The 26,854-nt window shown below is 44.9% G+C and overlaps 1 protein-coding gene across 1 annotated transcript in view; it reads left to right on the top strand.

Annotated features, from left to right (window-relative positions):
- DIS3L2 (DIS3 like 3'-5' exoribonuclease 2) overlaps positions 1–26,854 on the top strand; it is a 208,364-nt gene that overhangs the window by 96,343 nt on the left and 85,167 nt on the right. Inside the window, exon 11 of the mRNA XM_068163904.1 lies at positions 7,360–7,439. Within this exon, the coding sequence (XP_068020005.1) occupies positions 7,360–7,439 (80 nt within the window). The remainder of the gene's footprint in view (positions 1–7,359; positions 7,440–26,854) is intronic.

Below are 26,854 nucleotides of genomic sequence, written 5' to 3'. Positions count from 1 at the left end.
CTGGGCTTAATTTTAAAATGCCAACTTTGAGCTGGAGTTAATAAGGGTAAACTGGGAGGCTGAGCTTTCACTCCCAGCAGGCTATTGTATCTACTCACACAGTGGAGAGAACAGGACAATCTTAAGGAGTCCCTAGAAGAATGTAAATGCGTTGCGGGCGTCTAGACATGCAGTCACTTGTACTGTAAATGTCTTAGCACATACATAGTCGAGTTTAAAGAAGTTTTGCACTGCCTAAACTTCAATAAACAAAATGATGGTTGTTCCTGTCTCACCTCAAGCTGCAGCAGGCTGAGCTTTGCCTTAAGTTTCTGCAAAAATTTTAGCATGGTGCTTTAGGAGGATGACTAGAGGGACTGTGGGCTGTGAGCACCGAGCATGGGGCAGGACAGGATGGTCAGCATGGGGGCAGCCGCTGAGCTGCTTGAATCTTTAGTTGTGTAGTGTTTATGTGCTAGGAATCCACAGGCAACAGGTTTTGGCCACCTCTTCCAAACTAGTGAGTGCTGTGGCTGCTGGTGTGTTCTTTCTTCTCTTCTGTAGTTGTTCTGTATGTGTTGGTTTTCATAAATGACCAGTAAACAGTGCAGGAGACTGCTTCAGTCTGAAAGTTGACCTGGAGAGAGAGTCAGGATGGGGAGGTAAATAAGTTAATTAAGTTCAGACACCTTAGTCTAATCAGAAGGAAATGTGGAAAGGGAAATGCTGATCTCTTTTCCCTGTTATCCAGTGACAGGATGTGTGGAGATAGTTGCACCAGGGGAAGTTTAGACCAAACATTAAGAAGTATTTCTTTACTGCTGTGGTGGTCAGACAGTGTATTCAACTTCCTAGAGAGGTGGTTGATGCTCCAAGCTGGTCAGTGTTTGAGACATTTGGACAATGCCTTTAGTAACACTATGTAATTAGGTCAGCCCTGGACTGGTCAGGCAATGGACTAGATGATCATTGATGGTCTCTTCCAACTGAAATAGGTCTATTCTACTCTAGTCTGGATTTCCTGTTGGGAGACCTTTGGTGGTTCCCGGCTCAGCCTCTTACTTAAGTGCTCTGGTTTGTGTGCAGAGGCACCCAGCTCTCTCGTTGAGCTCTTGTGAGACTTGGCAGTGTAAAGTTTGCCTATGACCACAGCCCTGAGCAGTCCAAGATCAGGCAAATGGCAGAGCTGGGGCTTCAGTCTGCCTTCAGTTGGTGGTGGCTGTAACCAGGGTCAGGAGAGACAATGGACCTATGGCATGCAGGAGTGTGGACAAAGTCAGGCTGCTCAGCTGAGTTGTGTTTGTGGTGCCTGGGATGTCCTTCCTCCATCCTCCAGTTTCCCTGCTTCTTTAGTGGTTGGTTCATACTTCTGCCTTAGAACTCTGCCTCCTGCAAATGGTGATTTCAGCTAGTGAGGACAACATCTTGCTTCAGCAAGGGTTTTCTGGTGCCCAGTGGGTACGTGCAGTTCTCTGAACGGTTATTTCATGGTTGTTGGCATTTGTCAGAGTGGCGAAAATCGGGGCGCCGTGTCTCCGCTGCCGAGTTGACTCATCTGTGTGCTGCTGGCTGGCGAGGCTCTCCAGTTGTGTTAGGAGGACCTGTGTGGCCTCAGGGTTCCCTTTTGTGCCTTGAACTGCACTGAGCTCCTTTTACAGCAGATCACACTGGTAACACCCAAACTTTGCCCACCACCTGGCCATGCCAGAAACCTTGCCTCTGATAAAGCCTGAGCTTTACAAATGCAATGCTTCATCTTCATCCATGTAGCCTTCCAGTTGTGTAAAGATGGAGCCCTGACCACTGGGGACCTGTAATTGACTTGTGTCATAGGTGTTTATCTTTTATGGTTAAACTGATAGGTTGAATTCTGAACAGTTTAACTGGCAAAAATGAATGCATGAAAGCCAACCTTGCAGCACCAGCTGTGCAGCGTTTTCTCTGCTGGTTCTTGCCAATGCCTTTGTGTAGATGTATGTATTTGCACAAAGGGAAAACAAACTGCTGTTCCAGTCCTCTGATCTGTGAACATTTTAATTACCCCAATGGTAATTCCAGCTTGCCAACAGACTACTTGTCTTACCTCTACTGCTGCACCAGCCATTTATTTTGGGGTCCTGTTAAAGGTAAAAAGATGAAGTGCTTGGCCCATATACTTGTCCGCTTTAATTAGTCTTCCTTAAGCTGTGCACAGAGAAACTGCACTTAATTAGCTTTCCTTAAATTAGGATTGATATGCCAGCCTGCATATGTTGATGCTGCCATTACTGTCCAATAAACTAAGTGCTCTTATTCTGCAATTTTTTTCCCCCCAGGTGGTTGATTACTAGATGGTGGACAGAGCCAGTGTGTGAGCTTTGGCTTTAGCATTGCTCTTGTCACTGCCTTGGGGCTAGAGGTGGCTGGGTCAGTGCTCCAGGGTGCTGCCTGGTGCTGGTAGGGTCTGGGCAGTCTGTGTGCCATGTGCTTTCCTGACTTGTGCTTATTGTTCACCTGTAGCAGTGTGAGCTGCTTCGCTGATCCTCCAAAACTCTTGCAGGCATTACCATGCTTTGTTGCACAAAACCCCTGTTCTTGAGGAGGGAGAAAAGCTTTTATTCTTCCATTAACAGAAATTCCATGCCAGAGCAAGTCCACCTCTGCAACCCTGCATTGAACATATGATTTGGACAAAGAGGCTTCTGTAAAAAGTGGAAGTTTCCACACTGAATTGTTTGGTTTCAGTCAGTGCTGTAGGTTTCTTAAAGGTATATGGTTATGTTTAGTCCTTTCCAGCATGAAGAGCAGAAAATCTCTTAACTCTGTGTGTATTTCTATCTCCTAAACTAGTCTCCTTTAACTCATTAGTGTGTATGTTGGAATAAGCTGACTTGGAACATCACATTACTTTTACAAAGCATGTTTTGTTAGGTGTAATGACAATGAGAGATGGCTCCTTTGGGGCTTTTAAAGAAGGGAGAGAAGGGCATCGTCAAGCTCCTTAACCTACAGGGTCACCTTGGCGGTCCTCCAGAAGCTGGAGGTAGCTGCCTGTTTTATTTACCTGTGGTCAGTGCAAATGTGCATGCATGTAGCTGGGCTATCTGCTTGTGCTTGATCCACATCATTGTTAGCAGGTGCATAAAAAGTACTGTTGCCTTGAGGTTTAGTCATACAACCCACTGCAGGTTGGTTTTGTTCCTGATTAGGGTCAGAAATGTGGGCTGATCTCTCTGAGATGCCTTGTGCCACAGCCTTTGGGGTACTGTACAGCCAGACAATGGTCAGAGAAGGAACTTGAGCAGCTTCTTTCTCCTCACAGGGTGGACCTGCCGCATAGCTGGGAACAATGTTATTTCTTCACCCAGATGGTTTTTGTCAGCTGCCTCCAGGGTCCTCCCTGGTGTTTTGTTCAGGAGTGGCTGAAGTTAGGTGCCAAGGGAGGGGACAGCTGGCAGAGCAGCAGGCAGGCTGTGCTGCCCACACCCAACCTTTCCTCCCATGGCTTTTCATTGCCTTGTGCCCATTCTCTGGATGAGAGGCCACTCTCTGCAGCATACAGGAGATGATGATACTAGTAGGGCTGAAGCAAAAGCAGAAGGAGATAGCTGAGAACATGCCTTCCTTGGAAACCTTGCCCTGGAGGAGTACATGTGCAGGGTGCTGCCCTCAGGCTCAGCAGTGGTGCGGTCCTACCACTCAGCATATTTTCTTTCCCACACGCCACCCCCCATTCCTATACCATCTGAAAATTCTCCAGTGATAAAAATTGAAAACCCAAAATAAAATTCATCACGCTTCATAATGCAATTTCTGGTGAGCAGGATTCACTTGGAAAACATCAGCGAGGCATACTCCTGTGTGCCAGGATTATTCCAGTGCTATGAACGTCAAGCTTTGCTTGCAGGTCAGCTTCTCTTGTCCCATTCACTACCTGGCCATTGGCTCTGCAGCACTTCTGCAGAGTCCTTATGCCAGGAAGTATCATTCTTTTGTGTTACTTGCTCAGTGACTTTCTTGCCTCACCTTGCAGTCTGTGCCCAGAATAAACTGCCTGTGACAAGCTACAAGTCCAAGTCCCTAGTAGTTTTAAAGGAGAAGTGGATCTGAGCCTGGTGGTAAAACAAATCCCAGCTGTGCTGCGTGTGGAAGTGCTGGTGAGAAATGCTAAATCAGTACTTGTCTGGATGCCTCTTCAGCTTTGCATCTGTGAGTTTAAGCATCTCAGACAGCGAGCTGTGTCTGTGCCTGCCGTTTGCATGCTAAGAGGCTGCTCGGAGCCTGGCCAGAGTGTCCCCAGGGGTGGCAGAGTCTGCATGAAGCACTGCCCTGGGAGGCTGGGGCTGCCCCACCAGCCTGCAGGTTTGGTCTCTCTGAACTGGGGCCATCACTGACCTCTGCAGCACATTTGGCTGGCCAAATGCGCCTCAGCAAAGCAGCCCATTAGTTACTGCCACTGCGTAAATGTGTTCAGGCTTTGCCACCCACTTATTTATCCTCACTTCTTTCCAGGGCAGGCTGCAAATATACACTCAGTTGAAACCTATCTGTTAATTTTTGAACTGCTTGGAGCTATAATTTGCAATGGGTGACAGGTTGCAGGTTGTGGTTGCAGGCCCCAACGTCTGGGATAAGATATCAATTCCCTTGACACAGGAATAACCCACATTCTCTTTGAAGAAGCTCTTAAACCATTTTCTTGCTCGCTTGTCAACTAAAGCAAGACATTACTGTCCATTCAGTGCTGTTTGCTGTTTTGAGTGGAGCGACTTAGAGGAAGCCTTACTAGATGTGTCTGCAGGATGGAGAGTCACAATGCCAGCATGCTGTTGCATTTATGCCCTGTGTGTTGGTGGGACCTGGTGTAGCAGTACCTTGCAGGTTGTCACACGTGCCTGCCCCCACACTAGGTGGCATATAGGTGTCTGTGTCTGCCTGCATACGGCTCCCTAAAGGAAGTTGCACAGCACCCTGAAGTGGAGGTATCCCTAAGTTCCATCCTTAGGTGGAATTGTAAGGAACATATGTTAATGGAAGTAGGGTGGTTTGCAAGCCTTTAAAAAACCCAGGTTGACTCCTGATGCTAGATAGCTAGGCAGCAACAGATCAAAGTCCTGGTGTATTTGAGAAGATTTTGTATCTTTGAGTGTCACAGTCTCTAATTTGTTTAGATGCATGCAAAGGATCAGCAACTTAACGTGCATCTGGGGATTAAGGCAGCTTTGCAATCCAATCTGAAAGCCAGCATATTCTCAAAGATTTTCAAAGTCTCAGAAGGTAGTGAAGTGCTTTACTGATTTTTATGTCTTTGAAAAAAATCTCTATTCAGCATGCCTGGTGGAATTATATAAATACATGCTGCCAGCTGTCTGACACCAACAGATACCTCCTGGAGCATTTAAGTACTGAAGTGGTAGGCCTGCAAAGATAGAGGCATTGCTCTCACTGTGTGAGCACCCATGCAGAAAGACCAAGACTTGCTAATTCCATGTGACACAGGCTCCTTTAAAAGTTTGCTGTAATTTTTCCTCTCCCACCTCTTCTACCCTGGGAGTATACCCGAGGTTATGCTGTAAGAAAAATGATATGTGTTTTCATTACACATCTCTAGAAGGGAGTTGGCATCATGATAAGAGCTTTTCTGCAGCAAAGTGTCCAATCTCTTCCTTTGCAGATGGAGCCTCTATACCACTGTGCTCTCAACTAGGGAGGGACCAAACTTGTTCTAAAAGTTGAGATAAAAGCAAAAGAAACCAGCAAACTCATCCATTTACTGTCTTCACTGCTCTTCAGCTCCAGTCCCACATTCCACACACTGCCTGAGTGAACTCTGCTGTAGTCCAGGGGCCCGGGCAAGAAGTTGCTGTAGGACAGTCTGGGATGAAGGGAGGCACTGAAGCAGGAGTTTAGGAAGTTTTATTTGTTGAGTGCTTTGGATTTTTGGGTCTCCCTGGTGCCAGGCTCTGCTCTATTAAACATGATGATTCCCGAGTCAGATGCTCGATTTTATCTCATCTTTGTGGCATTAGACTATATCTGTGGTCCATCTTGGTGTGTTCCCAGTGTTCCTGCCACCCACTGCTACAGGATGTACGTATGCAGGGCTGCAAATTCCAGGTGCTGCCTAGTACAGCTTATGCAAAAGGCTATTCCTAAGTAACAAATTGATTTGCTAGACCTAATTATCTGATTTGGAGCTCTTTCTACAACTTTCAGAGCATTTCCTACTGAACCTGCTTTTCCCTTTGGTGCATTATATGCAATGCAGATAATAGAAACACAGAATGGTAGGATGTGGATGGTACTTCTGGAGATCACTTAGAACAGCTGGGGTTGCTCAGCCTGGAGAAGAGGAGACTCAGGGGTGACCTTATCATTCTCTACAACTACCTGAAGGGAGGTTGTAGACAGGCTGATGATGGTCTCTTCTCCCAGGCAGCCAGTACCAGAATAAGAGGACACAGTCTCAGGCTGTGCCAGGGGAGGTTCAAGTTGGATATTAGGAAGAAGTTCTATACAGAAAGAATGATTGCCCATTGGAATGTGCTGCCCAGGGAGGTGGTGGAGTCGCCGTCATTGGAGGTGCTCAGGAGGAGACTTGATGGGGTGCTTGGTGCCATGGGTTAGCTGTTTGGGTGGGTTGGATTGGTTGATGGGTTGGACACGATCTTGAAGGTCTCTTCCAACCTGGTTTGGTTTATTCTAAATAAAGAAAGGTTTATTCTAAATAAATAACAGGTTGCACAGGATGACATCCAGTTGTATTTTTATTATCTCCAGAGAAGGAGACTGTTGTGTGTAGGTGTTATAAAGTAATGCACCTCTTGGGTTCTGAGACCAAAACATGGGTTACTGAGACCAAAACTCTCATTTAATTTTGTTACCGTGTAGATTGGTTGGTGAGTGTTTTACTGCCTCTGCTCTGTGCTAGCTGTACTCATGGAGTTTCAGATGCTGTGCTGTTTACTCTTATAGAGGGGATAGAGGTTATTTGTGTTCACTTTAGCTTTGCAGTTAGGAGCAATCTATTTTTACTCTAGCTGCAAGGCATCAAGACTTTTTCCTGCTTGTTTCTTTGCGGTGAGCTTGATGGGCTAAATTGTTTAGTTTTTGTGGAGGAGAATCAGCAGTGAGGTGAAGGCTATTAAGAGCAAGCAGTTAAATCAAAAATAAAACTGAAAGAAACCCCAAGGAGATTCATTTGTCTCAAAGTCTTTTTTTTTTTTTTTTTTCCCTTAGATTTAGACTTTCAGATTAGATTGGAAGAAGTTTCAACAGACTGAGTCTTCTTCAAACATAGCTGTTGTTGTCTGGATGTCTCTGATGGTCTGTTTTGATACCTTCTTCATGACTGGAAGATAAATTTGCCTTTTCTTCTTTTTTTTTTGTTTCCTTGGATAGGAAAGAATGCATTTTCACCATCGACCCATCAACTGCCAAAGATCTTGATGATGCTTTGTCCTGTAAACAACTCCCTGACGGTATGAGATATATTTCACTATTTCCTCAGCGTTTATATTCAGCTGTTGACACATTTGTATACATAATTTGTCAAGAAGTGTTCTTTACCAAGTACAAGTAGAGTCATAAACCATTCCCCCCCCCCCCCCCCCCCCCCCCCCTTGTTGTTTTAATTGCCTGTTTTCAGAGAGCTTAGAGCAGATACCTTCACACTGCGCTCTGAAGTAGTCTCGATGTTGGGAAATGGCAGAGCCATAGTGCTTTGCATAATCGGAGCTGTAATTTGATTTGAGCAGATCTCGGCTGTCTCCCATCATTACAGGAGTTACAGCTGAATGGCTATTATGCCACTCCAGCAGACTGAAGGCTAGTGAAACTTTGACCTTGACTACGCAGTCCCTGGTTAAAGAAATCCAGTTTTTTGAAGGTCACTGGCTGAATTGCTTTTTGGTGTTTATGGGATGCTGGGAATTGTCAGATGAGCAGAGTGTGCCTTATAAGTTGTGTTATTCTTCTCATTGCCTTCTAAGCTTTCTGTTCTACCTTATTTGTACTTTTACTATGCAATAGCCAACAGAACAGAAAGTAATGCTCCAGCAGCCAAATCTTAGGGACTTAGGAAACTTCCCTTTTGTAAAGCTTACTTAGCCATCCAAGTTCTGCTCATTTAGTTTGATGAGATCCAGTAACAGGCTTGGTTAGAAATAGTGGATGATTTGATTAGCCCATCCAGCACTAATAAAGAAGATAAAGTGATTTTGGTGTCTGTGTTAGTTTTTCTTGCTCTTGTTAGTCATCACAGTATGATGATACAAAAGACATCATCCCTTTTTTTTGGGGGGGTGTTGATTTCATTCTGTGCAATGTGGTCAATAAATTGTCATGTCATTTAGACTAAGAGAATAATATCACAGTGCTGTAAAACTGGTTAAAAGATCAGAGATTAAAGAAAATCTGAGGCTGATAAAATTAATTAGACTGTACAATAGCAATTTTGAGGCAAGATTAAGGAACAATTGCTGTTCTATTTCACAGATATTTTTTTTTCCTTCTTGAGAGAGCCTGTGCTGAACTCTACTTTCCCTCTTTCCTCTTTGTCATCTGAATTACTGTAGATTTATGACAGTTATGATCTCAAAACTCCTCAAATGTAAAGTGTAGAAACTCTGGATTCTGAGCCTTTACTGCTCACATATGTGTGGGCTTTAGGTGCTGCAGGAAACCACTCACTGAGCTGTTTTTTGGTGCATACATCTGCATAAAAATCTTATCCATAAGCCACTTGCAGAAAGTATTCAAGGGGAATAGCTATTAGAACAAGAATTCTTCTTTACCAGAAAGTCTGCAAAGCCATTGCAGGGCTGTTGCGCTTACCTGGGGCTTGTTGGTTTAACTGCTGATCAGGGATGTGGCTGTGCTTTGAAGTCTGCCTTGTCTCTCCAACCTCAACTGCAGAAAATGCTGTACTGGAGCTCTTGCTCCAATCTATAAGGCAGGAAATGTACAAGTGCAGATGGGATCCTCTGCTTGTAAGGCCTGGCCAAGAGGGTTCTTGGGATGATACTGGATTGTGGGAGGTCTGTAGCATGAATACTGAAAGTCCCATCATTATCCATCATTTTCCTCCAGTCCTGGCTCACTGGAGAGGTCCCAGATGACTGGAAACTGGCCAATGTGGTCCCCATCCACAAGAAGGGTCGGATGGAGGAACCTGGAAACTACAGGCCGGTCAACCTGACCTCGGTGCCAGGGAAAGTGATGGAGCAGATTATCCTGGAGGCAATAACTGCGCACCTGAAGGATGGCCAAGGGCTCAGGTCCAGCCAACATGGATTTAGGAAGGGCAGGTCCTGCCTCTCCAACCTGATCTCCTTCTATGATCAGGTGACCCGTCTGGTGGATGTGGGGAGGCCTGTGGATGTGGTCTACCTGGACTTCAGCAAGGCCTTTGACACCGTCCCCCACAGCAAACTGCTGTCTAAGCTGTCAGCCCGTGGATTGGACCGCAACACTGTGCTGGGTTAGGAACTGGCTGGAGGGCCGAGCCCAGAGAGTTGTGGTGAATGGTGCCACATCCAGCTGGTGGCCAGTCACCAGTGGTGTCCCCCAGGGATCAGTGCTGGGCCCTGTCCTCTTTAACATCTTCATTGATGATCTGGATGAGGGGGTCGAGTCAGTCATCAGCAAGTTTGCAGATGACATCAAATGGGTAGAAAGGCTCTGCAGAGGGACCTCGACCGACTGGACAGATGGGCAGAATCCAATGGGATGTCATTCAACAAGTCCAAGTGCCGAGTACTGCACTTTGGCCACAGCAATCCCATGCAGAGCTACAGGCTGGAGTTAGAGTGGCTGGAGAGCTCCCAAACAGAGAGGGACCTGGGGGTACTGATTGACAGCTGCCTAAACATGAGCCAGCAGTGTGCCCAGGTGGCCAAGAAGGCAAATGGCATCCTGGCCTGCATTAGGAATAGTGTGGCCAGCAGGAGCAGGGAAGTCATTGTGCCCCTGTACTCTGCATTGGTTAGGCCACACCTTGAGTACTGTGTCCAGTTCTGGGCCCCTCAGTTTAAGAAGGACATCGAAACACTTGAACGTGTCCAGAGAAGGGCAACAAGGCTGGTGAGAGGCCTTGAACACAAGCCCTATGAGGAGAGGCTGAGGGAGCTGGGATTGTTTAGCCTGGAGAAGAGGAGGCTCAGGGGTGATCTTATTGCCCTCTACAACTACCTGAAGGGTGGTTGTAGCCAGGAAGGGGTTGGCCTCTTCTCCCAGGCAACCAGCACCAGAACAAGGGGACACAAGCTGCGCCAGGGGAGGTTTAGACTCGAGGTGAGGAGAAAGTTCTTCACCAAGCAAGTCGTTCATCATTGGAGTGTGCTGCCCAGGGAGGTGGTGGAGTCACCGTCCCTGGAGGTGTTCAAGAGGAGATTGGACATGGCACTTGGTGCCATGGTTTAGTCATGAGGTCTGTGTTGATAGGTTGGACTTGATGGTCCTCGAGGTCTCTTCCAACCTTAGTTATACTGTGATACTACATTCATTCATCAAATTCTCCCTTTGTGACGCAGAGGTGAGTGACCACAGCCTTACATTTTGATCAAGTCTCTTTGGAACAAGTCCTCATGCAACCCAACTGAGAAAAAAAATTCCCCCCCAAACAGATTTTTTTTTTTTTCTTAAAGTTGCCTTCTGCTTTGCCTGTCTTCCCTGTTTTGTTGCTTTTTGCTCTTCACTGTACGGGCATGAGCAGAGGGACTTGCCTGCATGGGGCTGGAAAGCAAACAGCCTGGGAAATCCAGTGTGGATTTAGTGCTGCCAGAAGTTCCACTTGCTTCTGATCTTTGTTTTGCACATTCCTCTTTCCTCAAGATGAACCTCAGAGGAGAAAGTTCAAGAGGCAGATGAGTCCAAGATGCACCTGCAGATGGCTGTCCTCACCCAAAGGCCTTTGTTCACCCCCATTTATAGTTTTCCATGAACCATTACGTGGGAGCCTGCTTGCAGCAGCCCTTTGTGTGCCAGGTCTCTGTCTTTAGGCTGGAGCTGTGCATCCACCAACAGGCTTCTTCCACCCAGGACTCCTCTCAGTGAGAAGATGTTCTGAGTTGGAGCCACCTTTAAGAGCAATCTTATCTGTGTCTGTCCTGCCGATCATGCACTCTGCCTCTGCTTTCAGCCTCTCATCTGTTGTGACAGTGGTGCCCACACTCCGTCACTGCGCTGCTTCAGCTTGAGGCTAAGGAGAGTCAGCCCCAGGAAGAGCCAGTTTTGATGGTGGTGAATATTCCAGGGACCAGGTTTTTAAGTCAGTGTGGAAAGAACCGCAGTGGAAATGCCCTTTCTTTTGTTTTGAAATCTGTGGTGTTTATTCTAAGAAGACCTTGTGGCTCAGAAAGAAGTACAGGCAGGAAACCCGGTCCTGATGGTCTTTGGGGCAGTTATGATCAGTTATAGGGAGGGAGCTGAGAAACTTAGTGGAAACTGGTGGCATAAGATGATTGCAGGAAACCCCTGTGTGTGGCAGCTGGCCAGCTAGCTCAGCATGGGTCCTGGAGCGGGCAGAGGAAGGAAATCTCTGTGTTGTATCTGCCTTGCAATGTCTGTTTAAAATACGAGATCTCTCTGAAGGAGTGATGTCCTGTCTGGTAGCTGGAATCATCTCCATTTTTAAGGCTCTTGATGTCATGTAAAGAGATGTTGCAGGTTCATTTTAGTGAAGCTGAGTAATAAAAGCTACTAAGAACCATCCTGATGGACTCTTTTCCATTATCCTCCCAGCATGCTGCTACTTGAGGCAAAACCTTGATCTAGCAGTTCTTGAACCTTATCCTCTGGCAGCTCTGGTTCAGTACTGAAATGCTAAATTCCAAAGGTTACATGTTTCAAATATTTTCTGACCTGAAGAACCCAATCAGAACATTATTTTGTGAGCTTCTTGTAAGGGATATCTGTTTCACGTGCAGCTGGCAATATATGCTATATCCTGTACCCCTTTCAAAGGTGTCACCTCTGAGATACAGCTGCAGAGCTTGTTGCTCAAGAGACATTGTGTTCAACCAGGGTATGGGCATCACATAGTCTCTGCTCCTAGTAAGGAAAACTAATAGAAATGTATATTTATATTACCCAACAGATGTACTTTTCCTTGCAGTCCTTACTTTATGTCCTGACGGGGAATTAGCATTTAGAGATAGTTCCATGGAATTCGACTGTGTTTAGCTGGGGGAGACTCTTCAGCTTCCAGCACTGGGGGGCTTGAACCCTCAGATCTGCCCAACTTGCAGTTGGTGGGAAACATCCAGATTCATTTCATGTCACAAGTTCCTGGGACATATTCTTGTATGCAAACTGAATCTGTGAATTTCTTTCTTTTTTGGCCCACTGTGAGCTGATTTTTTGGTCTGTGGTCCACTGACTGCTAGAGCACTACACAGATTACTATTACAGGCCCATGAAATGTAGCTGCAAAAGCAGGGCTATAAAGCCATCAGCCTTTTTTTAAAGAGCTCTGTACTTTCACTTAAAATTTTTCAGGAATTTGCAAATGTAGAAAGGTCCAAAAGCAGTGCTGGGAGTCCTTTGGGGTTCACTGCTTTGTGTTCACTTGCTTGCAGAGTTACAGCTATTCCCAGATCCTTGCTGTTAAGGACAGCCCCTATGGGAACCTCAATCTTGCACTTATTAGAGCCTCTTAATATATTTTGGAGGTACCCTGAGGATATTTGGCTTTGAAGGTTGCTATGGTAGCTGCAATTATTATGACAAAGAGTTGTTTTAGAGCATAAGAGCTTGTCCAGGGCTGGCAAGGCTGCATCTCTCATGAGGGCAAAGTTGTGTCAAGAGTTAACACAGCTTTTATTCCAAATGTAAATGTGGTTACAAAAACCATCAGGGTTTTTTTCCGTCTTTTTTGCCCATATGTAAAACACTTCTTTAAAAAGAAAACAACACCAAAAAAACCTCAACAGGAGCAAACCACATATCTGGCATCCTTGTGATGTCAGATCTCCAAACATCAACAGAGAATGCAGAACCCAGTTCAGAAAATGTCTCTCTGTTGATGCAGAGCACCCATAAAAACTACCAGAAAAAAAGAAACCACTTGCTGCCTGCACTACTTCTATCAGACAGCTGAATCAGTGCATTTCTGAAGATTCTGAAGAATGGACTTGTCTTTGTCCTCAAGCATTCATTGCTAATTTATTCAAGACTGACAGTTTCTTTACCTTGAAGGATCTTAAGCAACTAGCAGAGATAAGGGACTGGTTTTGCACCTTCGCTTAGTTTTAAAGCTTCTTAATGTAACCCTTTTCAGTTCCAGGGGCTGGGTGGAGGACTCACTCATACTGTGCCCTCAGTAAGAGATGGAAAGGAATATTTTGCAGTAGTAGTCCACAAATCTGTCACAGACTCACAAAACTTTAGAGGCTGGAATGGTCCTCCAAAGATCAAGTCCAGCCCCTCTGCCAAAGCAGGATCACCTAGGGCAGGCCACACAGGAATGCATCCAGGTGGACTTTGAATGTCTCCAGAGAAGGAGACTCCACAGCCTCTCTAGGCAGCCTGTTCAAGTGTTCCATTACCCTCACTGTAAAAAAATTTCTCCTCATGTTGAGGTGAAACCTTCTACGTTCAAGTTTGTACCCATTGTTCCTTGACTTATTACTGTGCACCACCAAAAAGAGATTGGCTCCATCCACTTGACAGTGACCCCTCAGGTATTTATACACATTGATGAGATCCCCTCTGCCTTCTCAAGATGAAACAGCCCCAGGTTTCTCAGTCACTCTTCAGAGGGGAGATGCTCAAGTCCCCTAATCATCCTTGTGGCTCTGTTGGATTCTCCCCAGCAGGTCCCTGTCTCTCTCCTGAACTGGGGAGCCCAAAATTGGACACAGTATTCCAGGTGTGGTCTTACTAGGGTAGAGTCGAGGGGGAGAAGAACCTCCCTAGACCTGCTGGGCACGCTTTTCTTGCAGGGTGATGAAGAATAGCCGGTAGCGGATTGACACTAGCAGAGGAAGCAGGGGCTGGTGGTGGGAGTAGCTGTGTTTTTAATGGAGCTCACAGTAGGATATTGCAGTAGCTGGAAACTTTTCGGGACTATATGTTGTTGTCTTAAGTGGGCCAGTCTGGTTTTGAGAGGATTTGGTATTGGAGTCTGCTTTTGATTAACAGTCATGCTCCTTGTTATTGTTTAACGACAGCAGTGGGGAGGTGAGCTTGCTGCTCGCCTTTGTGAGTGTATATTTTGAAAGAGATCAGCTCCAATAAAGAAGGAAAATAGAGTTATTTATGTAACAGCTTCAGAAGTATGAACAAACTGTACTTCATTTAGATGACTCAGCATAATCTCGGAGTAAAAGATGGTTCTGGACTGCACAGCTCTGTAGAGGTGTTTCAGGGTAGCTTGAGGTTTTTAAGCAAGTTCATTTCAGTCGATGCTCTTCTGTGATCCTTTCTGCACGTCTTCTAGCAAACTGCCGCAGCCAGGAGCACACGGCAGAGCTGTTCTCACTTTGTGCAGATGTTGCAGACTTTCACAGAAAACCACTGCACTGCCTTCCAGCCTGAATGTTTTCACCCAGGGTGCAGACATTGAAAGATTTGCTCTGATCTCATCACGTAAGTGCACACCAGGTGACCTGTGTGTCCTAGTGGCACCCAGCGAGTTTCCCACACCTGCCAAACATTTTGTGGGAATAATCTAGAAGTGGTGGTTGTATTTCTGGTAATGTACACAACTGTTGCAGTTCTGTTTGAAGGCTGGTTATTGGTAGGGGCAGAAATGAAATGTGACAAATGTAAAGGCAGACAAATCCATCTAGTGAAATGTCAGGTCGTGATGGCAAAGGATGCAGCAGAATGGAGAGGGGGGGGTGTTTTTAGGGGTTCTCTTGTCTATATGCAGTGCTTTTGATGCTAATTTCAAAGCAGTACTCTGTGCCATATTGACAGAGCTTCTGTGTGTCTTTTTGTGTGTGTATATTGATGACTAAAGTGGTTCTCACTGTTGTTCTTTCATCCCGGTATCCCTGCAGTCTTTCACAAAGTAGTTCAAGTGGTTTAAATTTTACTCTAGGAGGAAGTATACTGCAGAATAGAAATATATTATATGGACTGCTTGCCTTGGGTTTTGTGTCCTTAGTGGCATTGCTTGTCTCCATTTGGAGTGAGATCTTACATAAACAGATTCATTGAATCTTCCTACTGTTTGCCTGATGACCTAAGCAAATGAGACTTCTGCAGTATGTTGCCCCCTGTTTTTAACCTTCCCTTTAAATCCAGTCAACCTATTGGTGAATTTACATCAGGTATACCTGTGGGAAAAGGGATAAAATCCTTAAACACATTGAGTTTCTATAAGGATCATGAAAATGAGGTATAGGCAAAGAAGAGCTTCTTTTAGTGTCCCACATCTGGGAAGAGTGCAGCATGACCTTTCTCCTTAGCAGACATCAGCCAGCTGGCTGTGGGCTGCAGCTTTCAGGAACAGATCTGCAGGGAGTGAGAACTTGAATCTCTGTTCAAGAAACCTATTTCATGCATTTTGGTAAAACCAATCAGCACTTTGCCAAACATTGTTAAAATTATCCCCTATGTGCTACAGGCCTATGGACACTGGGGCTGCTTTTCTTGGACTTTGTGAACACCTTAGTAGACATCCCCCAGTATCTTGTATTTGAAAGACTTCTATAGAGCCTTGGCAGCCCCAAGATGTTTTCTTCTCCATCCGTCCTTGTTCTTTCCTGACATAGGTCACAAACATTTGGATTGCTCTGGTTTTTGCAGAGTTGTGTGCACTTTTCTTCTGCTTTTTAAGCCATAAATGTTCCCTTTTCTATTCAGCTGTGTCTCTCTGGCCACTTAAGGACTGTAGGGAAAGTTTTCTTGAGCAACACTTGATACAGGATCTTTCAGCTAAGCTGTTTGGTCCCTGCAGCACAGAATATAGGAAGAGTTTGTAATTGGAATCATGCTGGGCTGGCTTGCTTAAGATAAACACTGTGTTCAGTCAGAAGTTACATTATGAAATTGCTATGCTTCCTTTTTTGTAAGATGTTTAAGATGGAGAGAAAATGACAGAAAATCCGCATTGATGTATGAGTCAACTGTAACATGACTGTAATCTTCAATGTACTTCAATTCATTGCAGTAGCCAAATATGGGGAAATAAAGAAGAGCTATAAGGAGTGAGATTGTGTGTAGCATTTGGTCAGTTTTACCTTGGAATCAGACATAATTAACTCAGCTCTCCTGCTACCTACTGATTAGTCTGTTGTGTCACTAGGAAAGTGAAAAAGACATATTGCAGTGATTAAAACCAGGTCCCTATCCCTTCCTCCTATCGAGGGCTTGTGGTGGCAGATGCTTTGAAATATGCAAAATGCACTCTGGTCTGTGCCAAATCAGCTGCCTGCTGTGTTCCACAGTGTGCTCCCCTGTAGCACTGGGGAACTGCAGCATGTGTTGCATCTTTTGCCTATTCTCTTGGGGTTGTGTGTGGAAACACTCATCGCTTCCAATTTCCATGTGCAGGTTTGAATGGAATCTGAGGGCTGGGCAGCATGACTTTTCCTCCATGTGGTGGGTGGAAGGGCAAGGCCAAGAAGCCTCCTCCCTTCCCCCTTTGTAAAGTAAAAGGGAAAAAAAAATTGAAGGGAAAGGGAAAAAAACTCGCAAGCTGAATTAGCAAAGCAGTGGAGCTATATTTACAAAGCGATGTAGGGTTTGCAGGGGATTATTTACAAATTTACAATATCTACAATATATACAAAGATATACAACAGAGTAACACAGAAATGAGAGTGACCCCCCTCTGGACAGAGGGGGTTCCCCACCTCCGCTCTCCCCTCTCTCCCCCCTTTCCCCAGAGTGGGATAGGAAGAGAGAGAAAAGAGAGGAAAGAAAAAAAAATGTTAGAAGCAGTTTGTGTTAATTGGAAAAGAGTTAATACAGGCCTGTTATCTGTTTTTCTCTCAAGGCCGGAGCCTTGGCAGAAAGCCCAGCACAGAAAGCTGTTGCCTGAAGAAGAGGCGGAAGCAAGACTGACTGAGAAGTGCTGGAAATGTCCAGTATAGTCCCAGCTCAGAAGTGCTTCCTCCCACTCGTCCAATGAAATTAGTTTAGACTATTCCTTCCGTTTACCAACTTCCGTCCACCATATTCCCTTTCTTAAGGGGGCAACGTCAACCGGCCACAGTCCACCCCTTCTAAACAATTTCATTGGCTGTTCATACTGTCCATCTAATCCAAAACGATATTTACAGTTCGTGAGTAAAGTTCATAGTCCATTCCGGCTATGCTCAGATGTAGATGATTCAAAAGTCCAAGAAAATCAGAAAATGAGAAAAATGGAAAACAGTTCATTTCTTCACCGATGAAGCGAAGAAAAGGGAAACAGGGATTTCTCAGGGTCTCTTAGTTGACTCAGGGCTCTCAGGGATCTCAGGGTTCGTGCACCGTAGATTTCCTCGTTGATTCTTCCTTTGGACGCGATGTAGCTGTACAACAGTTTGAAATTAACCTCTTTCAGCTAAAGTTAAATTTCTTTGTGGAATACACTGAATTTCACCATTCTTTTGCATTACCCAATAAGTGTGACCCGGACCTTCAGCTGAGACCACCCCTCGGACAGGTTTAGCCTCTCCTGAGGGTGAAAATACCCAAACAGTTTTACCTAACAGGTTCTTTTCTCTAACAACAGGAACTCTATCACCTTCTACTTTCCGTAGCAAATCTGAATGTGCAGGTCCAGCTCGGTTCACTGAACCTCTACTATTTACCAGCCAGGTTGCTTGTGCTAAATGTTTTTCCCAGTTTTTCAAAGATCCACCTCCCATGGCTTTGAGAGTGGTCTTCAACAAACCATTGTAGCGTTCAATCTTCCCTGAAGCTGGTGCATAGTAGGGAATGTGGAATATCCACTCAATACCGTGCTCTTTTGCCCAGCTCTTTACAAGGTTGTTCTTGAAATGAGTTCCATTGTCCGACTCAATCCTCTCTGGAGTTCCGTGTCTCCATAGGATCTGTCTCTCCAGACCGAGAATGGTGTTGCGTGCAGTTGCATGTGGAACTGGATAAGTTTCCAACCATCCAGTGTTTGCCTCTACCATAGTAAGCACGTACTGCTTACCAGAACGAGAACGTGGTAGAGTGATGTAGTCAATCTGCCAAGCTTCACCATACTTGTACTTGGACCATCTGTCACCATACCACAAGGGCTTAAGTCGTTTTGCCTGCTTAATAGCAGCACAAATGTCACAGTCATGGATGACTTGTGTGATAGCATCCATGGAAATGTCTATGGATCTGTCACGAGCCCATTGGTAGGTTGCATCTCTGCCTTGATGTCCTGATGAATCATGAGCCCACCGAGCTAAGAACATCTCACCTCGGTGTTTCCAGTCGAGATCAAGATTAGAGTCCATGTCTACTTGAGAAACTCTTGCAGCTAGATCTGCCTGATGGTTGTGCTGCTGTTCCTCAGTAGCTTTGCTCTTAGGAATGTGAGCATCGATGTGTCTCACTTTCACTGGAATTCTCTCGATTCGATCAGCAATGTCCTGCCATAGGTTGGCTGCCCAAATGGGTTTTCCTTTTCTCTGCCAACCACTCTTCTTCCAGTTCTTTAGCCAACCCCATAGAGCATTGGCTACCATCCATGAGTCGGTGTAGAGATAAAGCTTTGGCCATCTCTCACGTTCAGCTACGTCGAGAGCTAGCTGGACAGCTTTTACCTCTGCGAACTGACTGGATTCTCCTTCTCCATCTCTCGCCTCTGCAATTCGGCGTGTTGGACTCCACACTGCAGACTTCCACCTTCGCTTGTTTCCAACAAGACGACAGGAACCGTCTGTGAACAAAGCGTATTTCTTTTCATCATCAGAGAGGTCATTGTAAGGAGGAGCTTCCTCAGCACGAGTTACTTTCTCCTCTGGAGGTTTGGCACAGTTGATGCCTTCAGGCCAATTTGAGATCACCTCCACTAGACCAGGTCTTTCAAGATTTCCCATTCGAGCTCTCTGTGTTATCAGAGCCATCCACTTAGACCAGGTTGAGTCTGTGGCATGATGTGGTGTGGATCCTTTGCCTTTGAACATCCAATTCAAAACTGGTAATCTGGGAGCTAAGAGAAGTTGTGATTCAGTTCCAATCACTTCAGAAGATGCTTTTACTCCTTCATAGGCAGCTAAAATTTCTTTCTCTGTTGGAGTATAATTAGCCTCTGAACCTCTGTAACCTCGACTCCAGAAACCAAGAGGTCGTCCACGTGTCTCACCTGGAGCTTTTTGCCACAAGCACCAGGTTGGACCATTGTCACTCGCAGCCGTGTACAAAATGTTCTTAATGTCTGGACCATCTCGGACAGGTCCCAGACCCATTGCTTGAATTACCTCTTGCTTTATCTGGTCAAAGGCTGCTTGTTGTTCAGGTCCCCAGTGGAAATGGTTTCTCTTTCGAGTCACATCATACAGAGGTTTCACAATCTGACTATATCCAGGAATGTGTAGTCTCCAAAATCCCACTATCCCCAAGAAACGTAGGGTCTCTTGCTTGTTTGTGGGATTTGCCATGGTAGAGACTCTATTTACCACATCCACTGGAATGTGTCGGCGTCCATCTTGCCACCGCACTCCCAGAAATTGAATCTCTGTGGTAGGTCCTTTCACTTTGTCTCGCTTGATGGCAAAACCTGCATTCAGAAGAATGTCAATGATTTTGTTACCTTTCTTGAAGACTTCCTCAGCAGTTTTACCCCAGACGATGATATCATCGATGAACTGGATGTGTTCTGGAGCACTGCCTTTCTCCAGAGCATCGTGGATCACCGCATGACAGATGCTTGAGCTGTGGATCCAGCCCATTGGCAATCTGTTGAAAGTGTACTGGATTCCTCTCCAGGTGAAAGCAAACTGAGGCCTGCATTCCTCTGCTATGGGAATAGAGAAGAATGCATTAGCAATGTCTATGGTAGCATACCATTTGGCCTCTTTGGATTCCAGCTCATACTGAAGCTCCATCATGTCTGGTACTGCTGCACTCATAGGTGGTGTTACTTCATTTAGGGCTCGGTAGTCTACCGTCAGACGCCAGTCTCCATTCTGCTTCCGCACAGGCCACACTGGACTGTTGAAAGGTGAATGAGTTTTGCTGACGACTTTCTGACTTTCCAACTGACGAATCAGATTCTGAATGGGCAACAATGAGTCACGGTTGGTTCTGTATTGTCTGTGATGCACAGTCTGAGAAGCAACCGGCAATTTAATGTCCTGTATCTTATGTTGTCCCACAACTGCAGATTCATCAGAAAGTTCAGGTCTGGCAGACAGCTTCAATTTTTGTCCATCAATTTCTATTGAAGCTACTCCAAAAGCCCATTTGTAACCTCTAGGGTCCTTGAAACGCCCTTCTCTCAGAAAATCAATTCCCAAAATACAAGGTGCATCAGGTCCGGTCACAACTGTATGCTTCCTCCATTGTTTACCAGTTAGACTTATATTAACTTCTACCTTACTTAACTCTTGAGATCCACCAGTGACTCCCAGAATAGTTATAGACTCCGATCCCTGATAATTTGATGGTATTATGGTGCACTGAGCTCCTGTGTCAACCAAGGCCCTGTACTTCCGAAATTGTGAAGTGCCAGGCCACTGGATGTACACATCCCAATAGATTCTGTTATCTCTGTTATCCCTCTCCTCCCCCTGGCGGGAGGCAGGGCACCCCTAGTTATGGGGAACATGTGCACATGTGCATTGCACATATTGTGCAGGGTTATAACTTTGCATGTTATAACTGGAGCCACTGTTGGAGCCATAAGAGTTGTTCTGGGGAACTGTGGAAGTAACAGCTACCCTTCTGGTATTGCTACCTTGGGTTCTGCCACTTTGCAATTCCCTCAGTCTCCTGAAAAGATTAGAAGTTGGCTGGCCATCCCAGCGGCTCATGTTCTCACCAAACTGATCACGCAGAGTTATCCAAATAGTTCTACGTGATTGCCTTGGTGGTCTGTTTTGGAATGACCTATTTTGGAATGACCTGTTTTGGAATGACCTCCTTGGAGGACGTGTATTCCTCACAGATGAGACTTGTATCCACCTGGAGGAAGAATTGAAATTATCCCTTTGTGCCAATTGGGATATGGAATTTCTAAATTCATCTTTTAACTCTCTCATGCAATTCTCAATTTTTCCAGACAGAGTTTCAATGGCTGAAACCAAAGAACCACGTGTCATGCTATCCTCCAATTGTCTCATTTGATCACTGAATTGGCCAACCGTAGGAGAAGCTCCACCATAACTTCTTGACACAATTCTGCTTGCCAGAATGTTTGCATAATTAGAAGGAGCAAGTTTGATGATCTTTTTAGCAAGACCAATACCCACAGGAACGTCATCAGGATTCAGAGTTTCATGTTCACCATAGAGTAGCTCTCTAACAGCAAATTCTCTCAAGCGCTTAATTCCCTCATCTATGGTAGTCCAGGGTTTAGGATTCCATGGAAGATCATCTCGGGAAGGGTATCTCAGGGCAACCGCTATTAAAAGGCGTATCCACAGATTAACCTTACCGAGAGCTTCGCCTAGATGTCTATCTATTCCATTGTCCCTTGAGAGAGTTCCTAACTGAGCTGCTGACTTGTCTCCAACTGTTAGAGCTGAAGCACCTGTATCATAACACCTACTAAGCCAAGCTAGAACTGGCTCCTTATCTGCCCTGGTGAAATCTTTACGGACATTTCGCAATTCCTCCCGTGGTGACGAACAGTCTGTAATGTCATCTTCATCTTCATCTCCCTGAATTCTTTGTCCGTAAAATCCTGCTGTCATTCTCCTAAGGATCTCTTTAAGCTGAGAACCACCTTTGCCAGCTGCTTTCCTAGCTTCATCTCTATCCTGCTTTGATCTCACTAGGTTAGCTAGATCTTTAAAACAAACCTTCTCTTCCTCCTGAGCAGGATCTTTTAGAGTAGAGGGCCCCTCACCAGGATCAGTCTCCTCCTCTTCTTCTCCATCTTTGGCCTTTCCAGCTCTAGTCTTTAAAGGAGCCACCTTAACTGGAGCTGTGTTTGAATTTACAGCCACCTTAATGGAAGCTGACAGGTCCTGAGATAAATCAGCTGCTGGGGCAGTGACTTCCGGTCCCACCGAGGGAGTGGACGGAAGTGACGTTGCTCCATTACTGGCCGACGGAGAAGAAGAAGAAGGAGTGGGAGAAGGAGTAGGCGCCATGTTGATACCAGCCGATGCCCTTGGCTGCTTGCTAGAATCAGCAGAAAAGTCATTTAGAGCTGCCTTACCAATTAACTTTTTAGCCTTCTTTTTAACTGACACGGATTCTGCACACTCTTCGTCACTAGATGTCTCTGGGACTGACCTAGAGCCACGGCGTTTTCTTTTTGACCTAGTTTTAATAACAAAACAAGCTCTGGACACCTTTCTCTCTCGCCGCAAAGAAATCAGGAGATACACGATAATTATCATCAGCAGCAGAATTATAGACATGAGATAAATCACCTTTGGATCCCAGGCATCACCTAAAGTTACTGTCTCCTCAGGCGGAATCTTAAAACCCTTTATCTCAATTGGGAGAGTGGTGGAGGTAACATTCCTGTATCTCACTGGCCATAACAAATTAATACATTTTCCATACCATAATTTAACTCTATACATAACCCACATATAAATTGTCCGCACCAAATATTTACCCAGGTAATCCAAAATCAAACCCAAACAATACCTGTAAATCAGAGCCCCAAAAATTGAAAAGAACAATCGCTCCACAAACCACAATACCTTCATGTTTGCTAATTCAGCTGGAAAACACTAAATCAATCAAATAATAAATTAAACTAATTATCTGCCCCACGTTGGGCGCCAATAAAAAAAAATGTGGTGGGTGGAAGGGCAAGGCCAAGAAGCCTCCTCCCTTCCCCCTTTGTAAAGTAAAAGGGAAAAAAAAATTGAAGGGAAAGGGAAAAAAACTCGCAAGCTGAATTAGCAAAGCAGTGGAGCTATATTTACAAAGCGATGTAGGGTTTGCAGGGGATTATTTACAAATTTACAATATCTACAATATATACAAAGATATACAACAGAGTAACACAGAAATGAGAGTGACCCCCCTCTGGACAGAGGGGGTTCCCCACCTCCGCTCTCCCCTCTCTCCCCCCTTTCCCCAGAGTGGGATAGGAAGAGAGAGAAAAGAGAGGAAAGAAAAAAAAATGTTAGAAGCAGTTTGTGTTAATTGGAAAAGAGTTAATACAGGCCTGTTATCTGTTTTTCTCTCAAGGCCGGAGCCTTGGCAGAAAGCCCAGCACAGAAAGCTGTTGCCTGAAGAAGAGGCGGAAGCAAGACTGACTGAGAAGTGCTGGAAATGTCCAGTATAGTCCCAGCTCAGAAGTGCTTCCTCCCACTCGTCCAATGAAATTAGTTTAGACTATTCCTTCCGTTTACCAACTTCCGTCCACCATATTCCCTTTCTTAAGGGGGCAACGTCAACCGGCCACACTCCACCAAACACCTCTCTTGAAATCAGTCAGGCAACTGAAAAGCATAGGGCTCCTGTCAGCTGGAGTGGAAATATGGTCAGCTTGCTCCAATCTAATGGTGATGGAAAGGAAACTAGACAATTGCATTCAACTGAGTGATAAGGTCTTGGGGTGGAGATTAAGGAAGTCTGAATCTGGTTGGAATATTGATTGTTGGAATTTGTTAGAACAGTTTTTACATACATTTGAAAGCTACTTATGAAAAGATTCATTAAAAGCTTGGCTAAGCAAAAAATGGGCAGGATTTGTTATAAGTATTTAACATTTTAGCTCCCTGGATTTTTCTGTTAAGTATTGATATTTTATCTCCTAAGAGATTTCTTTTTTTCTTGGCAATACACAAAGAAAAGGGGGAGAAGGACAGAGAATTAGAACAAAATACAAGGTAGATTGTCTGTGAAGGACTAATCTCATGAAGACCATGGCCATGGAACAGCCTAGCAGATATGCAAATACCAGTAGAGTTACTCATAAGAGTGAGTTTACTTTGCTGCAGGGAGGAGAGTTGCTCTGGGTGAAGTCACCTTCCAGATCATTTCAGTTCATAAATTCAGGACCTGGGACAATTCCCCAAAAATTTAGAGGTGCAGCATTTTGTGTCTTGGTAGATCTCACTGATATTTGTGGACGCAGACTTAAAAACAATAGCATCTGATGGTATATTGAAGGACAAAAAAATGTGAATGCCTTTAAGGAGCTGGGCATTGGGTAGAGGATCCAGAAATTCCCATGCAAACACATCTAAAAGCTGTTTGCCTAGGATTCATTGAAGAGGACCTCAAGGATGAGGAGAGTCTTTAGAGAGGAACCACAAATGGTAGGCGATGTCCAAGAGAAAACAAGATTTTCCAGGACATTTAGCACAGAAGCATCAGAAGATGTGTGAGGGTACATTCCCACATGGTTAACTTCAGTCATTATACTCTGTTGCATGCAGGAAGAAGCTACTGCTGTATATATTCTGTATTATCAATTTTCTTAAATGGCAGGATCCCTCAGAATCACTGAGCTATTGTTTTAACTTTATTGCAGTGCAGGGGCTTCAGAACCCAGCTGAACAGGAAAAGCATCTTACAGTGCAATTCACTACAGTGTTTCTTGATTGTTGACTATTATGCTATTTACATGGAGAGAGTAAAACCAGGTGCAGAGGGAAGTATTTTGGAAATCTCTCCAAAAATAAACAAAGAAATTGGATGGCTACAAGTGAAATCTCAGCAGCTGCATTCTGTTCCCAAAGAAGTTGAAATGTCAAGGCTGTTCAGTGGAAGTACCTTGTGTGTGTTTGGCCTAGCACTAAAGCCCAAGGTCTCCTGGAATGCCTGGGAGTGCTGGCTCAGCTAACAGGAGAGACATACTGCAAAAGGGACTGACCTAACAGTAAAGAGAGGCTGGTCCCTCCTCACTCTAAACCTTCATTTCTGGAACAGGATGACATCCTACACCCAAAATGATTGTAACTCATCTTCAAAGCTGTTGGGTGCCACTTCCCATTGCTTTACATTCAAAGACTGCTGATTTCCTGATAGTTAGCCTCTCGAGTGGGTCGTGGAGTAGTGATAAAAATAATTAATGACATGAATGCCAGAAATTGTCCTTTTGCCTTCATCATGTTGGCTGGAAACCTCACTTTTAACAGACTGCTTGAGAGAGCTAAGCACAGTCTGCCTTGGTAACTTCTCTCTACCAGCAAAGGGTGCTTTCTGAGACAGGAATCCGAGTTCAAAGCAGTATAGCTACTGCCTTGGAGTCCTGCTTGATAATAACTGGTGAAGGGTTGGAGATCCGTCAGTCCAGTGCTTGGGATTAATCTGAGTAGCAAAGACTTGTGTTGTGTCTGAGTCATAAGTCATCTGGAGGTTCTCTGAGAGATAGCCAAATAGCAAATACTGACATTCAGTGGATAAATCTGATTGAGGCTTGTAGCTCCATTTTGCTCATTACACTTGAATCTTGCAAAGACTTCAATACAATATAATGCCTCTAAGTGGAACTTGCTGCTTTGGCACCTCACAAAGTCTATTAGGCACTTGTACAGGTACAGAGGAAACCAACTTCCCCATGACCCTCTGCAGTGTAAGCAGTTTCCAGGATAGGAATGGGGAGAAAATGTGTGGGCAGGAGGTGGGACATAAGCACCTGACGTCTCCGTGTGCCAATGCTGGACATGTTTGATATATCAAAGAAAGGGCATGGTCTTACTGTCTATAATCATACTGTGTGTCCCCAATTGTCCTATACTCTGGCCTGCCAGTTATTATTAAAATATTCCTGCTCTGCTTTCATCTGTATGTTCCTGCTTGCATCTTGCTCAGCAGTGCAAACAAATCTTTGCACAGTGTACTTTTTCTGTTGTGTCTGTCCTTGTGTCCTTCAGTCTGCAATTAAAAGCATTATCTTGCCCATGCTGTGTAAATTCTGTTCTTCTGAGTATTTAGTGTTTTGTCCCTCAGGAGAATTCCTTCCTTGTGTAAGTACCCACCTTAATGGTATGGTGGTGCCTCTTGCACAGAAGAGCTCTTTCATTCTCCTCTGGAGTTACTGCAGGAGGTTCAAAGGTATTTTCCAGGAATGGTGTAGGTGGTAGGTGCATTCTGGATAGCAACATGTCACAAGGTGATGAAAAGCTGATTTGGATTTACTGGCAACCCACGGGAGAGAACATTCCTGTATTATGTTTCTCTGCCCTGGTAACATGATATGATCTGCAAGGTCTGGAGACCTGGCTTCTGATTGAAGATATCTTAGATATCATCTTAGATATTTACAGCTCACAGGAGATGGAGCCTGGGAGAGCACCACCAGCACAAGGATCTACTCTGTGTTTCTGTGGGAGTATTGATTCTCCTGCTCTTCTGAGAATCTGGGAATGCCCCATGATGATCAAGAGCATTTTCTGAGCACACTCTTCAGAGCTGGACAGTGGCAGGGAGCACATTTCTTGCAGGAGCTTTAAATGCTAACCTTAGCCAAAGTGTTTGTGTATAAAACTCAGGGCTCTCTAATGCACCATGTGTGAAGTGCCACACTCTGGAGATGTTTTAACTTTGTTTTAGAGTGTGAGAAGTAGCTTTTAAATTCTGTTAAGTGGTGTTAGGACACTGCTGAATTTATTAGTTGCTGCAGACGAAATCTGTGTGCGATGGAAATGGAAGACCTGCTCTTAGCATTTAATTTAGCAATAAAGTCTCATAACTCTGAAACTATTTTGAATTGCTGATGGCTCATGGAATACTTTGGAAAATATTCTTCTTAGGAAGGATTCCCGTCCTGGTGTCTTTTTCTGCTTTTCATGTCTGCTTGTCCTTCACTGGACTTAATGAGTAGAGGAGTTTTGTTTTGTACTTTACCTGGAGACGGTCCCGTTTCTTTAACATT

This window comes from Melanerpes formicivorus, unplaced genomic scaffold (assembly GCF_026170545.1).
Source record: "Melanerpes formicivorus ecotype bairdi unplaced genomic scaffold, bMelFor1.0.p_v2 SCAF_76, whole genome shotgun sequence".
Classification (NCBI taxonomy): Eukaryota; Metazoa; Chordata; class Aves; order Piciformes; family Picidae; genus Melanerpes; species Melanerpes formicivorus.
This window is presented reverse-complemented; position numbering and strand designations above follow the sequence as displayed.